The sequence below is a fragment of the Eptatretus burgeri genome, chromosome 8 (genome assembly GCF_056783735.1).
Source record: "Eptatretus burgeri isolate ZD-2024b chromosome 8, Ebu_testis_v1, whole genome shotgun sequence".
Taxonomy (NCBI): domain Eukaryota; kingdom Metazoa; phylum Chordata; class Myxini; order Myxiniformes; family Myxinidae; genus Eptatretus; species Eptatretus burgeri.
This window is the reverse complement of record NC_140968.1, coordinates 36,925,119-36,937,858: the sequence shown is the minus strand read 5'-3', so window position 1 is coordinate 36,937,858 and position 12,740 is coordinate 36,925,119. Positions and strand designations below refer to the sequence as shown.

The following is a 12,740-nucleotide window of genomic DNA, read 5'->3' as shown; positions in this document are numbered from 1 at the left end:
TCTCAAGGAGTCATGACTAATACACCAATGTAAAGACCTAACCTAGCACGAGCGTAAAGCAGCAATGACATCCCAGATGCAAAGCCGTCGTACTAAACTGCCATCTTACTAAATTCCTCATCCTGACGCCGAGCATCTGGTATTCAGTCCATCGCCCACGGACGTCAGATATATGGGTTATGGACTATGGTGTTCAACTGCCATCAGCAAAGCGACGGGATGGGTTAAGGGCTGGACAAGTGACATGCACGTCCATAGAGACCTAGCCTAGCGCAAGATGTAACGTCATCCGAGACATAACAATGCAAAAACATCCCAACTGAAAGAGCGTGACAGACAGAGGGATGGACGCACAGAGACATCCAGCTACTTTAATACAATACGACTTTAAAACTGAAGTTGTAATTCTTAAACACAAGTAAAAAAACAAGTTAATGTCGTTAAATGGGAGAGAAGAGTTTAACTTTAGGTCATCTCTAAACATCCAAATGTTGAAACGAAAGCTGCAATCTAATGAATTATCATTTGTTGTTTTAAAAGTTCAAAATAAAGGGTTAAGTAGTGTGTTGGGTCTCAGTTTTGCATCCTCATCTGAAAAAAAAAACATAGCTCATGATGTGGGGATCCCAGGTTAAAATCCTGCATGCTGTATCGACTTGGCTATTGTTTAAATGCATCCTAATAATGCATGTGATATACAACTCTTTTTTAACATAAAAAGATAAGAATATAAATTGTCATTTAGTTGTGGACCTTATGAATGTGTGGTACTTTATGAATGTGTGGTTCGGGGCCAAAGTTACCTGACCACACACCATATTAAAAAAGAAAAAGAGCAAATTATAAATGCAGGCTGGAAATGGCATCAATATATTGTTGCAGTTCTCAGAACCGCATGCATCCAACAGATAGTGGTCCCAAAACAGTTATTCCATAAATATACGTGTAGATAGTCCCTTCCATTTTGTCTAGCAGGACAACAGGGGCGTGCGTTGCGAGGATCTCATAGCGAGGTTTGCTTACATCACTTCTTCTTCATTTCATTTCTAACTTCATTCCTACTCTTCTTTTCTGATTATTCCTGAGGTAAATCTGAGCCACATGCAACTTCACTGTGAGATGGGTCCTTAGCAAAGGCCAAGTAGGCATTATGCTGGCACACTCGAATAAATCTTGATGGTACCACATACCTTTCCTCGCCCATTGTTAATAAATTGCGATTAGAAATGTTCCCTGCTCGTTTTTGTCTTTTCCTTCATTGGTCCAGCATGATCCGAATATTAGCTTAGCCGGGACTTTATTCCCAACAATCCGTTCCTCTTGTGGCCAATGCTCCTCATAATCATAAGCCGGTATGTCCTTGGCAGTGTCGCTTGGCTGTATCAGATCTGGTAAAGTGATCCGGTCCGGACAAGGCGTACCGAGGGCGTGTTCCCCGGTAATTAAATCACGTGATTCATTAGGTAACCCGGTTAACCCATAGACGGGAGGACCTGAGGTCACGCGGTTGAGTTATTGGCGTCCACGGTCGGTAAAGCAACCCACCTCATCATGGAATTATCCGTGTGCGACGGCCTACAATTCCGGAGAGTCTGGTGGGAGCCGAGGTAGCTTTCCCCCCCTAGTGGTCTTTTCCCCTGACCCCTGGCCCGCAACAATATATTTTGCTCCATCCTTCACTACTTCAAATTATGTTTGCCATGTATAAATATATTGAATAAGGGAATCAATTTACTGGATTTGAAAATTCAGCCTGGTACACCACAGAAAAACAACTGAAGTTAATCGAACACCTTACCCCACACAGTTTTCAGAAAAAAAATGGACATGGGAAAGGTCTGCAAGCGGCAAATTTCATTGGTCAAGATGACGTAAAATGCCAAAATATTTTGTACAAGTGCTGCTAAACAGAATGGTTTTGAAAGTGCCAACAAGGCATTTTATGTTCCACAGTGTTCAAGTACACAATTCAATTGAAATAAAATAAAGATTTTAAAGGTTGCAGAAAAAAATTCTGAAGTTTCCAGCTGTTGATGCACCTTCTTTTACACCACCTCATTCAACATGTTACATTAGTTATTTGTGCCTGTTGTTTGTGTCCTTAATGACGTCCTTCAAAACAATGTTTCTTGTTTGGAATTATTACCTCCACCACCGAAGGTGAAGGAGGTTATGTTTTCACCCCTCTCTGTCTGTCTGTTTGTCTGTGGGCAGGATATCTCAAAAAGTTGTGGACGGATACAGATGAAATTTGGTGGGCAGGTTGGGTGTGCAGCAGGGACGAATTGATTTGATTTTGGTGAAGCTCCAGATCCGGATCCGACTAAGAGAAATTTTTCAGTGATTCTTCACCATTGAGAGATAGGGCTAAACTAATATATAGCACGATATCTCAGTTGTGGACGGACTCGGATGAAATTTGGTGGACAGGTTGGGTGTGCGACCACGACAAATCGATTCGATTTTGGTGAAGATCCAAATCCGGATGTGGATGTGAGATTGCTTAATTGTAAAATGATTCTTCATTGAGAAATGAGGCCAAAAACGATACATGGCATGATATTTCAAAAATGTATTGGGCCCAATATGTTCTCGTGGATCAGGCATTACGTGGCGGAGGTATGCGCTCTACTGAGTACCCTTCTTCTTTTCTCTTTGGTTTGGCTGCCAGACAGGCAGACAGCGTATATAAAAACAATATATATATATATATATATATATATATATATATATATATATATATATATATATATATATATATATATATATATATATAAAATCCTACTCCTCTCTGTGTATGAGTGATTTGGACGAAATTCTGTACAATTCAGAGCTGAATTAACTTTACTGCAAAACTGCAGGTATGTTTGTGTTCCGATTCGTGTTCTCCAGTGTTGGAAATATAACATTCAATTGAAATCAAATTGTTCCTCGATCATAAACCGACATTTGTACCTTTGTAATTACACAGACAGACAGACAAAGTGAACCAATTGCTTAACACCGCTTTTCGCTTTGCACGCGCACGGGGTAAAGACCATCACAGTGATGAAAAGCTGTGCCACTTAAGAGCATTCACCTTGGGACCGACTCGCTTGCCATGTCCAAACCAGCCCGAGCTGTATGACGCACCATCATGAGGAGCCTGATTGCCACCGTGCCATACACCAATCTCCGGCACCTCATCCTCATCCCAGCTGGAATGCCGACTGCCCACAGGCTCAGGATCAACGTAGCCACCCCATCCACCTACCACAGAGAAAGGAAAATCAATTTACATTCATCCCTCCTTTTATTACACGACAGTTTTTTCACAACAGAAACCCTTAAAGTCTTAAACGAAGGACCACAACTTGGGACCTAATTATATTGTACGGTTATGGTTATTCTTACTTTTTTGATGCAAATTCCCTTGCCGTACCTCAAAATTTCATGCTCAAAATCCATCCCAAACATACATCATTCAATCTGATACCCTTCTATCCTTACAACCTGAAAGTCCCAATCGTTTAACATACAATTCCTTTTGGTGCACCCTAATCCTTTCTTCCTTCCACAAAAAGAATGCCACTATTTTGGATAAAGTTTCCCGATGTCCCACCTGCTTTGCCTGACCCTCCAGTGGAGGTCCAGCCACCAGAAGCAAGCACATCTCGTGGCCGGGTCCAGGTTGCTGCAGCATTTTCCATCTGTGCTGAACCATCTCCCCAAGAGAGAGAATCTTGTTTTGAGGAACCCCAACCTGATGAAGAATGCACACAACCAGCTACAACCACCACCAAGCTTTCGCAATACAACATCTATGCAAGTGCTTACCAAACATCCTTCATTGCCGTTACAAAAGAAATGACCAATTCATGCAGCCATATCACAGTTTCCCACAACTCACTCACCAGCTGAGATGTTTGGAGATTTTCGCTGCATGCAAGGAACCTCCCTGCCCTGCTCTCCATAGCCATTTGAGCAGTGTTGCCCCATAGCACTTGGTTTGTCCCAGTTTCCTGGACCCCGACGGCCGTAAAAACGAGGGTCTCCCCAAGCTGCTGTTCCATCGTCCATCTCTTGCTTGCGTCGCAACGATGGTGGTGAGGGTTCACCCCAACCACTGCTTTCAACTTCTGTGTCAATTGGTACAGTAGGCATGGGTCCACCTATCCAACCTGAGCCTGTGGCCTTTCCTCCCACTGTGGTCCATGACCGACCACCTCCATCTGATGTTTCGGTCCACGATTGAATGCCTGGTTTGGCATTAGACTCAGCACCCCAGACCTGCATTACCCCCATAAGCATACATGAGTGATATGACAAACAATGAAATAGAAACCATCCTAAAATGTACATATGTAAAGCTCAAATAAAAGAAAGATAGAAAGGTTTGAATGAAAGCAGAAATGCCTTTTGCAACTAGGCAGCACCAACGCTCTGCACAGAGTATGGTCCAAATGGATGGATGGATGGATGTTGTGGTACTCGGAGTCACTTGCTGGTTTCAGTCAGTATATTGCCGACTGTGGTATATGACCCACCTCCCCCAAACATCCATCCATTGGGACCATACTCTGTGCAGAGCGTTGGTGCTGCCGAAGCAGTCTTCTAGGATATAGGGCACAATACTGGATGGGTCGCTACTCCAACACAGGATACCAGCATGCTGGCACTCATTTTGCCGACCTCGGAAGGGTGACAGGCAGAGTCAACCCCACCTGATATCAATTAAATAGCTGAGAGGGATTTGAACTCAGGATCCTCAGATCCCAAGCCCACCACCCTAACCATAAAGCCAAAACCAGGAATACACATCATCTCCATTAAAAAAAAAAAATCCAAAATAAATAAATAAATAAATAAACTTCATTATGAAGACTAGCCTAATATAATCCATGCAGTTGTTCATGAAAGTGCATGTTATAATTATGAGAAAACTACACATGCAAGCACAGCTTGTCAATCAAGTCTTTTTCTTAAGGGTGATACATATTCACGTTTGGGTCTAAAATTTTGCATCATGCAACAGCCTTACAAAATGTGTTAACAAAGTGGAAATAACTCACCGAGTCACCATGATCTTACCTGCACTCCTCCATGATTTGCTCTGGGAACATCAGCCCAATGTGAAGAGACCTTGTTGGTCCAAGCACGTTCTCCTCCTGACTTCCATTTGGCTTCACTCTCCCAACCTTGAGCACATCCCCTGAATCCTTCTCCTGACCATTGCCTGCCAGGTTGCTCCCAACTGGGATCTCCCCATGTCCCAAGGCGTCCTCCCCCCGAGAACCCTTGGGGTTTATTTTTGGGTCCAATCTCCCCCCAGCTAGGAGGAACCTCGTTATCACAATTCCTATGGTTAAAAAAAATAAATAGATTATGCCAGTTATAAGAGAAGTTAATATAAACAACAATGCTATAATATTATTAGAGAACGAAGTTAAAAATATATACAGGACTAACATATATATATATATATATATATATATATATATATATATATATATATATATATATATATATATATATATATATATATATATATATATATATACACATTTTGTTATGGCTGTGGAAATTCGCATGGCACCATAAAGGGCCCTCAGGTGAGATATCTCCATAGGTACATGTGTAGTTAGCCCAAACCCGTTGTATAGAGGGAATTTATGTGATTCATCCAGGCTGCGACGCTTTGAGTTAGCCATTTTTTTCTTTCTCTATCTTTTATTTCAAACAAACAGCATCTCAACAACCACGCCATCCCCACCACAGCGCCAACCACACTACAACAACGCCACACCACCACCTTCGCCTTTACCTTCACAACTTCATCCCACATCATCGCTTCTACGGCCATTCCTGCAACGCCTGTGAACACTGAACGTTGGGCTGTCTCGGGCCCGTTCGGTGATTGGTGCCAAACGTACCGAGCCGCGAGCGCGAATGGCGGCCTTTCCGAGGGGAAAATTAGGATCAGAAACGCTTCACACCCACTTCCCCTCCGTCCAATGGGCGAACGCGAGGCGGCTTGGCCCCGCCTCCAAGCGCGCATAGGTGAAGTCCATTTATGAAAATATGCGGATCCAGGGAGGTTCACGCCCCTTTTTGCCCGACCAATGGCTGAACGGAGGGTGGCGTGGCCCCACCTCCGATCGCGTTTTGATCCGCATATTTGCATATCGGCTTCTCCTGCCGGCTATAAAGGCGCGAGAATTACCAGGTCGAGTGGAGTTGCTTTTGGAGACAAGGAGCGTTGCGTTGGTGGAGTTGAGTCAAGTGCGAGCGGTGGAGCTGCAGGCAAGGGAGCTCGGGTCCGAGGCAAGGAGTACGACGGTCGGCGACGAGGTTGCGGTGTGGGGGATCGCTCGTCTCGTCGTGGGACCCAAGCCAGCCAGCCACTCCCCTCCCCCAGGGCATCAACATTTTCCCCTTTCCCCCCGTGCTGAGATAGTGCAAAAGGGGGCCCCGTTCCTCCCCCACCCCAAATGTGGTGCTAACAAGCACGCCAGGGGCCCGGAGTCGGGGCACAGCAGCGCGGACACTTTGCGGCTTGCCCACCAACGCGTCACGAGGACGCGGGTAAGACCTCTCCGGTCTCGCGGATCTGGCCGCTCCTCCAGGCCCCACGCACATTTGGCCGACGGGTCTGTCTGCCTCCTTGTCTGTGAGGGTGGCTTCTTTCTTTTGCTTTGGTGTAAATGTGTGTTGGCGCCGTCTGTGAAGTAAAACTATATAAGTGTTGCTGTGTGTACGCGTCAGTCAGTTGTATTACATTTGCTTTATGTGCATTTTGATTCTGTATGGCTGTATATACGTGCTTTCCGTGTGCCGCGGAATAAAATGCTTACTTGTTGAACTGTGCCCGTTTAGCTTCGTCTTTTCTCCATCTTGCAGCACGTAAGGGGTTCGTAGTAGATGCAACATCCTGGTAATTAATCGGAACCGTCAAGGCCGACGATAACACCGCTCGGTTATCACTGTAGCACGGAACGGACCGCTTAAGCGGTTCGTGTCTGGAGTCGGCCTGTGGCATGGTACGATGGCTCGGTCGACCATTCGCGCAGGTACTTAGGTAGATCGAATTTGGCGAGCAACCCTATCCTGCATGGGTGGGCAATTGGCACGATCGTGGTGAGGTTAAACCCCCACCCGTGACTAGCTCCCAGCATTGTTCCGAGAGGGTCACAACTGAATTGTCCGTCCGGTGGGCGACGTGCCACGATTCGAGTTACGTGGCCATTCGCACGCCGGCGGGCGTGAATTCGCAACAATATATATATATATATATATATATATATATATATATATATATATATATATATATATATATATATATATATATATATATATATATATATATAATCATGCGCCGCTTAACGACGTTCCGGGCAACGACCGATCGTATATATGACGGATCTGCCAGGTCTGAAAAAAAAAAAAAAAAAAAAAAAAAAAAAAGGCAGCTGAAAAATTCCTATCACCGAGTGATGTAGCCGACGTAGTGCTGCCAGTCGTATAAAAATAGCACATGCAATTATGTACGCTGTACAGTTCATAATACTTCATAATGATAATAAACGACAGTGTGGCCCTGTTATAATGTGATCGTTGAGGTCCATAAAATGTCATCGCGAAAAAAGCAGGATCGTGCTAAATCGGGATTCAAGTAAATCGGCTTTCAAACTGAACCAACGTTTGCACGTTCACCTTCCAGCAAGTAAATTACCTTTGAATTGAAGAATTCCGCGAATAAATCATTGTTGCAGTCGAAATTAAAACACAAACTTCTTTTTGGTGAAGCTTTTCATGTTGTTAAAACAATCGCACTGTTCCAAAAATATATATCACAATTGACAGGAGCTCGTTTCTTCATTTATAAATTATAACATCGATGCATTGATTACGTATTTATAAAATCCAAACGCTATTTATTCATCTTTCTTTCATCATGCGAGAGGAGATTGTAAGCTGCTGCTAATAACACCGATGGCTGTCATGAACAGCACAAAGGTAAAACTAACGTGTCTTCAGTCTCTCTTAGATGTGTGTTACAATTGCCAACAGTATTCAGTGCAGTAACATGCTGTACAGGTTTGTATCCGAGGAGCAATAGGCTACACTATATAGCCTAGGTGTCGCGGTTTGTGTAAGTACGATGTTCGAAAACAAAAACGAAAAAAAAATAATGATGTTCGCACAATGACGACGTCGCTTAACGACGCGTTTCTCAGAACGTAACCCACGTCGTTAAGTGGCGCATGACTGCATATAGTTACGAATTTCAGAATCCGGTCTGATGAATGCATCCACAGATCCAGGTCCTCAGACAGTTATTTCCTTAAATGCATGTTCACATTAGCCCCATCCCCATGTCAAATGGGATCTTGAATGTGATGCATTGAGAAGGGTAAAGGATAGATCCCCTCTCTTATGGGAAGCTTTTTTCTTTACGACAGACATGTTCACACACATTTCTTTCCCGAGCTCTGAAGCCCACCTTCATTTTTCCTCAGCAGCATTCTTTCGCGAGCTCCGAGGCCCGCCTTTTTTGAGAGCGCATGGATTGTCATGGTAACCGTGCCCCGGTGGGGCGGGGTGAACTTGGGGCGGACGGCACCCCGTGGAGACGGCCCGGGGATATAAAAACGAGCGAGAGAAAGTGTGCCGGGCGTTCTGTGAGGAGAGACGTTCTGTGAGGTTCTGTGAGGAGAGTCGTTCTGTGAGGTTCTGTGAGGAGAGTCGTTCTGAGATATTAAAAAACGAGCGAAAGAGGGACGCTCTCTGAGGGAAAAAGTCAGAGGACAAAAAATGAGGAGAGAAAAAGCAAAGGGCGAGAGAAGCGACCAAGAAGCGGGTGTCTGACCAGCGCCGAAGAGACAGTTCGCCCTTCCAGTGCTTCGGTAAGCGAGCGTGTGGCGCGCGTGTGGGTGTGAACAGTGCCGCGAACAAATGAGGCACGGGCCGATCACCAACAACACCAGGGTCTAAACCTGCAACGGACGATCTCGGTGCCCTCCAGACGTCGACTGGCATTCAAGGCTGCCCCACGAGAGGGTGCCCGGCAAAGCTGGGTGCTGGCGACGGATGTAACACGCACACACGCATTTTCAGGACGTTTTCGCTTCACGGACGACTTTCTGGTGGGCGAGACGATTCTCCCCTCCCCTCCCCCTGAAAGATCTGCTGGGTACCCTTGTCTGCATTTCGCTGTAAGTCAACCCCTGATAAGCATCTGCTCTTTGTCGCTTTCCTGGCATTTTGATTGATTTTGCTTTGAAATTCTTTATTTACCTCAGCAAATAAAAAGTTGTTTTTATTTATTAATTTTATTATTAATAAATTATTTGTGGATTTCCAACCTGTCCGTGTTTGTCCTTTCCTTCTATAGGTCTAGCATTGTTCGAACCCAGATAAACTAGGAGGTAATTACCACAGATTTTACGAAAAAAAAAAAATCATCGGCACGCACAAGCGGTTAAAACGCTCAGCCGCCATAATTAAAATCTAATCAGATATTGCTTTGCTATATAATCAGATATAATCAGAATCAGTGCTTTGCCGAGGGCGTGCTCCCCGCTCAGGTAACCTCGAGTTAAACGGAATAATTAGACGGTGGACACTGGAACTCGTGGTTAACTGAGTGGCGTTCGTGGTTTTAAAACAACCCACTGTGCCATAACGTTCATTGTGAGCGGTGGCCCCAGGTCCGGCCCGACTGAGGACAACCGGGGATTAATCCACCTGAGTCACAAGCTGGTGTCTCGGTACCCATCACCACAACAATAAATATATATATTTATTTCAAAGATTCAACTTTAGGCCTGATGAACAATCTTCAACCAAACTGCCATGACAATATTAATAAGGCAGTGGAGGAGTGCATCATTAGATTAATTCCTGCAAGGGCACCAGTTGAGATGCTGCCTTTAAGAACCACCGGTGGTACAGAAACAGGGCACTCACCCAGATTCCCAGCTGCCTGCACTCGATTTGTTCCCCACCCAGCCTCCGGGTCCACCAGTCCAATGTGTTGGAGAATGACCGGAATTACTTCCCTGATGGGAAGGCTCCACATCCTCATTTTGCTGAGTCTTCTCCAGCTGGCTCACATCCCACGGTGTGCCTTGTTTCACGGGAATTTCACCCCAGCCTGAGTTTGACAGAATGCGTGGGTCTACGTCTTTGGGAATGAGCAGAGCTTCAGGAGGGCTATCAACTCCATCATGTTTGGCCCTCTTACCTCTTCGGCACTGCCGCTCTACTCCTGGTTGATCTCGGCTGTGGCCCCCACTGTCTGAGCTTCCCTCGCTGCCTGTTGCCCTCCCTGCTGCCGCTTCGTCATTCCCCCAAGAGCTGTTATTCTCACCATTCTGACTCGAGTTTGTGCGGCCCCAGACCCCGCTAGCAGGTAATCTCTCCATATTATTGCCAGAAAGCTGCTGGCCCACAGCATCACTATTGCGCCACTCCCCAATGCTTGTGCTTCCAGCATCAGACCCTACGCATACTTCCATTTGCCCACCAATACAAAAGCGAGCTTGGCTAGAACTTGAAACCGGAGATCCATCTGCTCTCCAAAAATCTCCTGCACCAACCCTACTGCAAAGTTTGTCCTTGTTTCTGTCTTCAATCACCTTTCTCGCATCCCCTCCCCAAAGAGATCCATGATCCCACGTAGAAACACAGTCTTTTCTCGAAATTCCTCCAGCATCATCAACCTTTGCTGTGTTGGTTGGGCTGTGGCTATCCACAGAGCGAGGAGCCCAGCCAGTTGTCTCGTGAGCACAGTCATCATTTGGTCCATGAATCCCAGCAAAGTTGACTGCAGCTCTGTTCAACAAGTGGTTTGAAGGAGCATCACTGGACCACATGCCAGGTCCAGTTTTTGTCGGGCCAGATGATTCAGTCACTGCAGGCATCCCTATACAAGAGGGCGAGCCCATTCCATTTGATGCTCCATCTATACCAATCCAACTGGGACTGTTGCAGCCTGCACCCTGGAAGCTGTTTCCAGCACAGCTCCAGCCAATAGAGTCTGTTCTCCTGTCCTCGTGGTCCCAAACAGATACAGGTGCCAAGCTGGAGCCACCTTGTTGACCAGTGCTTTGACGTACAGAGTTGGTATTGGTAGAATCAAAGCGGCTCAAGAGTGACACATCACCACATCTACTGCGGTTTGTGGTTGCCATGTCTGATCAGGTTCTCACCTCACAGCTCTTGTCCATACATCCCAATTGGGACTCGCCTTGGACGAGAGGTCCCTTTAGGGGTTGGAAAAGTTATTGAGGGCGTTCCTACTTACTCTCCCTTTGCGATCCTCTCCAAGCACTCAAGTCGCAAACTTGCCTGCCCCATGCAAGTTGTTATGCCCTCCTGTTGGTCTGAGCACCAGTTCTGCAGGATGAAGAAAGGGAAAGAAAGTGAAGGGTAAGTGTACAATGAGCACAACATAACCAGTTATTTCAACCCAAAATCAACACTTGGAGATGCAAAAACAACCCTAACATGTACTTTAGTTACAAATCTTACAAGTAATAAGAACATAAAATAATTAGAAAATTCATAGAACACCTTACCCCACACAGTCATGACAAACAAGGACATGGGCGGGCTCTGAGAGCAGCAAGTTTGATCGGTCGTGATTACATAAAATGCCGTAATATTTTATAATAATAATATGATCTATCTATAATTCCAGCAATCTCTGTGTGTGTGTGTCTGCGACCAGTTTCTCGACAACCACTGGTCCGATCTAATTGAAACTTGCCAGGTATATTGCTGGGGCCCTGACTATCAGGTTCACTATGTCACTAAATTAATTTTCATTCAAAATCTTGGTAGATTAGACAACCTATACATTTTCGGAAACGTTATAACATGGAGAATCTGAAAATCAATGTTTACATTTACGGACATACCGCCGTGGCAGCCATGTTTGGATTTTCAAAATGGTGGCCATGCAGGTATGTCCGCAAATGTAAACGTATTTTTAGATTCCCCATGTCATAACGTTTTCGAAAATGCATAGGTTTGCTAATCTACCAAGACTTTGAACGTAAAAACATAGTGAACTTGACTACACAATGCATTAGTTCTTCATGCCTGGTGTTTGTGTCCTTTATGACGTCCTTAAAAACGACGTCTTCTGTTTGGAATGGTTTTCAATTTTGTTTCATTGCTTGACTAAAAATATTATCTCACTCCTCTCTGCACATGCATGATCGGGACAAATTAATTGCCAAAGTACTGCTAAACTACAGATTCGTTTTCCGATTCTATGGATTCGTTTTCCGATTCATGTTCAAAATATAACATTCAACTGAAATTATATTGGTCCTCGAAACAATATGCTATTGTAGCATGTAGAGAAACCAGGAAAGCAGATTATTTTGAGACGAAAGGCATGGAGGTACTTTGTGCAGAAACAGCTACCTACTCAGCAAATCATTCCAAAGCATCTTGTATGCTGGACAAGGAACTACGCACTCTCTTGTCCCGTTCCTGACAGGCTGTTGCTGTTTAATCAAATTGAATGAATGGAGTTTTTTGCGAGACATGTAGCCAGCTCCATACTGTTTTCAACATGCTTATGGAAAGTCTGCTGTATTAAGGGGCAATCTAGTGAAAGGAGGCTGGCAGGACAACACAATGGTTGGATCGACACCATAACCTTACACAAAACCTTGCACGTCTGCCATGTTAATGGCGCATTTACCATCCCTGGCTAAGAGCCTTGCAGGAACAAATTTCTTGCC

At 44.9% G+C, this 12,740-nt stretch overlaps 1 protein-coding gene across 7 annotated transcripts in view; it reads right to left on the bottom strand.

Annotated features, from left to right (window-relative positions):
- The window catches only part of LOC147021538 (trinucleotide repeat-containing gene 6C protein-like), a 181,465-nt gene that overhangs the window by 81,892 nt on the left and 86,833 nt on the right, over positions 1–12,740 (bottom strand). For all 7 annotated transcript variants that reach the window (XM_085891568.1, XM_085891566.1, XM_085891572.1 and 4 more), the window contains 5 exons: positions 9,949–11,379; positions 5,071–5,338; positions 3,894–4,269; positions 3,602–3,742; positions 3,080–3,249 (listed from right to left, as the gene is read on the bottom strand). In XM_085891568.1, coding sequence (XP_085747694.1) covers positions 3,080–3,249; positions 3,602–3,742; positions 3,894–4,269; positions 5,071–5,338; positions 9,949–11,174 — 2,181 coding nt within the window. In that variant the 5' untranslated portion in view covers positions 11,175–11,379. The remainder of the gene's footprint in view (positions 1–3,079; positions 3,250–3,601; positions 3,743–3,893; positions 4,270–5,070; positions 5,339–9,948; positions 11,380–12,740) is intronic.